Source organism: Gavialis gangeticus, unplaced genomic scaffold, assembly GCF_001723915.1.
Source record: "Gavialis gangeticus isolate Ggan-Ray unplaced genomic scaffold, GavGan_comp1, whole genome shotgun sequence".
Taxonomy (NCBI): domain Eukaryota; kingdom Metazoa; phylum Chordata; order Crocodylia; family Gavialidae; genus Gavialis; species Gavialis gangeticus.
In genome coordinates, this window is record NW_017729031.1 from 60,790,905 (window position 1) to 60,794,716 (window position 3,812).

The following is a 3,812-nucleotide window of genomic DNA, read 5'->3' on the forward strand; positions in this document are numbered from 1 at the left end:
GCTCTGTTCCATGCTGGGGGGGGCTTTTTTTCTCCTTCTCCTGCTTCTCCCCCTGAAGGGGCAGCGGGAGTGCAGAGCTCAGCAGGGCTCATTGTGGGTGTGTGAGGGAGGAAGAGTGAGGGTGTAAGGACCCCCAGATACTCCCCTCATGGCATGCAGCCCCTGCTGCTTGGCAGCAGCAGCAGGTGGGGAAGTCAGGGCACTCGTGTCCGGTGCAAGCACAGCTCCAGCCAGCGCTGCACAGGGGAGGGAGCAGAGCCTGCCTTATCCCCTCATCTTTGCTCCCTGAGCCTGCAGCTCCAGTTTTCACAGTGCGGGAAGCCCCACACTAGAGCCAGCTGCTTCCCCCTCTCCCTGTCATGCAGGTCCCCACACTCTGTTGGGAGTGGAGGGACCCCTGCTTCTGTGTGGACTCCAGCTCAAGGCTTCTCCTCTGCGAGTATGGAGCTGTAGGCATGTAGCACAGAGCCCCGGGATAGAAGTGGCTGGGCAGGCTGAGCAGGACTATGCTCATTGTCTCCAGTGCAGCTCTGGCTGCCTCTGTTGTGGCTCTGTGCCACGTGCCTGCAGCTCCACACTCAGAGGGAAAGCAGGGCTCCATTGCAGAGCTTTCCTTGCTGCAAGGGCTGGAGCTGCAGGCTCTGGCTCAGGGAGCAGTCGCGGGGATAAGGCAAGCTCTGCTCCCTCTCTCCATGCAGTGCTGACTGGAGCTATGCCTGTGCCAGGCATGAGCACTTTGACTTGCCCCCTTGCTACTGTTGCCAGGCAGTGGGGGCTGCATGCCATGGGGGCAGTGTGTGGGGTCCCTACACCCCCCACCCTCCCTCACACCCCACACCCTGCCCAGCTGAGCTCTGCACTTCTGCTGCTGTTCTGGGGGGAGGAGGAGGTGGGGAAAGAGTTTTTTTTCCCCAAGCCTAAAAGAACAGCTTGGAAAAAAAATCACTGCGCTGCCATGTACTCTATTAGATAATAGTAGTTTAACTTTTGTTATTTAGTAATCTTATTCTTGCTGTTTTGTAGAAGTATTGAAGATGGAAGTATGGTCTAAACTTTAAGGCTAGGGACAGACATTCAGAAGCCTGAATTGATTCAGTCTTTGCAGGTTAGTCTAACCTGGCTAGGCTGAACTGGTTTGTAACTGGACAGACATTCTCTCTGGACTAAGGAAATTCAGGCACATGCCTACAGGGGCTCAAGCTAGAAGTCAGGGGGCGCTAGAGCAGCCCTAACTTCCCTTGCACAGCACTGAGCTGGGGTGGGAGGATGTGGCCAGGCCCTGACAGGACCTCTGATTAGGGAGATCTGCCTGCACCATTCCAGGCTTTTCCCTGCTGCCTGCTCAAGAGGCGGGAGTGTTGCCAACCCCCTGCTAGCACTCTGAGGCAAGGGGGTGTGTAGTGCATGCATCTGCTGGTGATACGGAGCTTTTCAATCTCCCTCCTTGCTTCTTTATACTGTATGCAGCAAACTGACAGGCAAGTAAGCCAGCTGGGGGCTGATAACAGTGTTCATCACCCCATCAGCAAAACAATAGCCTCTCTCCATTAGTTCAAACTCAAACAGCTTACCAGCTGACTTATTGATCAAAAAGCCCTAAGTGGTCACTGTTCTGTCTGCCTGTCCCAGTGAAATTGGATAGACATACAGACACCTCTTGGCATTAGCTAGCATACCATATGCCTAGGGTCTGTGGGGCTTGGGGTCCGTGCTGTGGGACATGGGTGGGGGGCATTCCTGCTTGAGCAGTTGTGGGGTGGGGGGAAGTAGGGCGGGGGGAGCCAGGAAGACCCTGCTGTGCCTGCAGTCTCTGCCAGAGCTGTAGCCAGGGAGCAGAGGGGAGGGGCCAGTCCTGCTGTGAAGCAGAGAGCCCAGCCCAGCCCATAGAGCATGCTGGGAAGCTGGAGGTGTCTGGTTTATCTTAAACCAGCAAGGGGTCTGGGACAGACATTGCATAAACCATTTTTTGCCAAATCGGCTAAGTCTGATACTACATTCAACCAGATTTATCTCAAACCAGTTTCAGCCATTTTCAGACTGGTTTATGTGCACTGAATGTCTGTTCTATTACAGGTTTAAACCGGTTTCTGATCACTTAAACCAGTTTATGTGTAATAGCTGTCCCTAGTCTAAAAGTTTTGGTGTAGCTATATCAGTGAAAACTTTGAATGTGGTGACTGGTGCAGGCCCTACTGACAAAAGAATAGTTCTCAGTACAAGTTTTCTTTATTAGGGCCTATTTGAAGTCCCCAGTATGTTGTTGTGATATTAAATCATTGCTGGGAAGTGGGATAGGTAGTTGTGGGTGAGAGAGAATTATGTAATTGGTTTTCTTAATTGTCAAGTTCAAAATAGAGATGTGTACTGTTTTGTAGGTGGAGGAGACTAGCCAGCAGTTCATTAGATCAGTTGATCATGATCTTGGTGAGGCCCACTGAAGAATATACTTGAAATATGATGGTTCTTGAGAGAGAAATAACATACAAGCCTTAGAATACATTGGCTGCTGAAATAAAATTCACTGTTCTAAAGAATGGATTGTAAAAGTTGAAATATCATTGCTAATTGTATGTAGCAAAAAGAGTCAGGGTGAAATATCTTGATAATATTTATGAAGCACTTCTGGTTTCTAAAAGTTTTTTTTGTTTTGTTTTGGGTTTTTTACTTCTTGTGAGCATCACAGGAATAGCACAGTACATGCATCTTTGTAATTTTTTTCTGTTAACAGTTGTAATGGGTAAATACCATTACTTCTTAATTGAACCTTATTTGCAATTATACAAACACTTTTTCTTTTGTGTTTTTGATTTTCCTAGGTTGGCAGCCTCGCTGGTTTGTTTTGGACAATGGGATTTTGTCATACTACGATTCACAAGATGATGTTTGCAAAGGCAGCAAAGGAAGCATAAAGATGGCAGTATGTGAAATTAAAGGTAAGATTTGAATAGATTTCTACTGGAGGAAATAATTATTGTCACATGGATGGATAGGATGACCTAATATCATTCCATTTCATTGATTCCTGTGATGCCCACAAAAATGAAACAGGAAAATGACTTTTTGTCAGATGTGCTTGTTACATTCAATGATTCAATAGCAGATTGAATGTTAAGGTTGGAGGGGACCTCAGGAGTTTAGTTTTGTTCAGCCCCCTCCTCACCCCTCTTCCTCAAAGCAGGACCCTCCTCGACTAGATCCCAGCCAAGGCTTTGTCTAGCTGGAGCTTAAAAACCTCCAAGGATGGAGATTCTGCAGTCTCTCTGGATAGCCCTGTCCATTGTTTTTCTACACTTCTATTGAGAGAGTTTCTCCTAATACCTAACCTAAACTTCCCCTGCTGCAACTTGAGACTGTTGCTCCTTGTTCCAATATCTGCTACTGCTAAGAACAGTCTGGCTTCATCTTCTTTGTAACCACCTTTCAGGTAGTTGATGGCTGCTATTAGATCTCCCTTCAGTCTTCTGTTCTCCAGATTAAATAATTCCAGTTCCTCAGCCTCTTATGCGTCATATGCCCCAGCCCTGTAATCATTTTCATTGCCCTCAACTGGACTCTCCAATTTTTTGTCCACATCCTTCCTGTGGCGGGGAGGGGCCTAAAGCTGGACTCAGAGTACTTCAGCTGTGGCTTTACCAGTACCGAATAGGGGGGAATAAGCGCTTCCCTTAATCTGATGGCAGCGCTTCTACTAATGCAGCCCAGTGTGCTGTTAGTTTTGGCAGTAAGGGCACACTGTTAACTTACAGTGGACAGTAAACTGAATACGTCTTGCAGTTCTGCAGGAAAGGATGCTACTTAGCCAGTCGATTCCT

The 3,812-nt window shown here is 47.9% G+C and overlaps 1 protein-coding gene across 2 annotated transcripts in view; it reads left to right on the forward strand.

Moving 5' to 3' along the window:
• The window catches only part of PLEKHA3 (pleckstrin homology domain containing A3), a 47,716-nt gene that overhangs the window by 9,320 nt on the left and 34,584 nt on the right, over positions 1-3,812 (forward strand). For both annotated transcript variants that reach the window (XM_019523026.1, XM_019523027.1), the window contains exon 2: positions 2,817-2,933. In XM_019523026.1, coding sequence (XP_019378571.1) covers positions 2,817-2,933 — 117 coding nt within the window. The remainder of the gene's footprint in view (positions 1-2,816; positions 2,934-3,812) is intronic.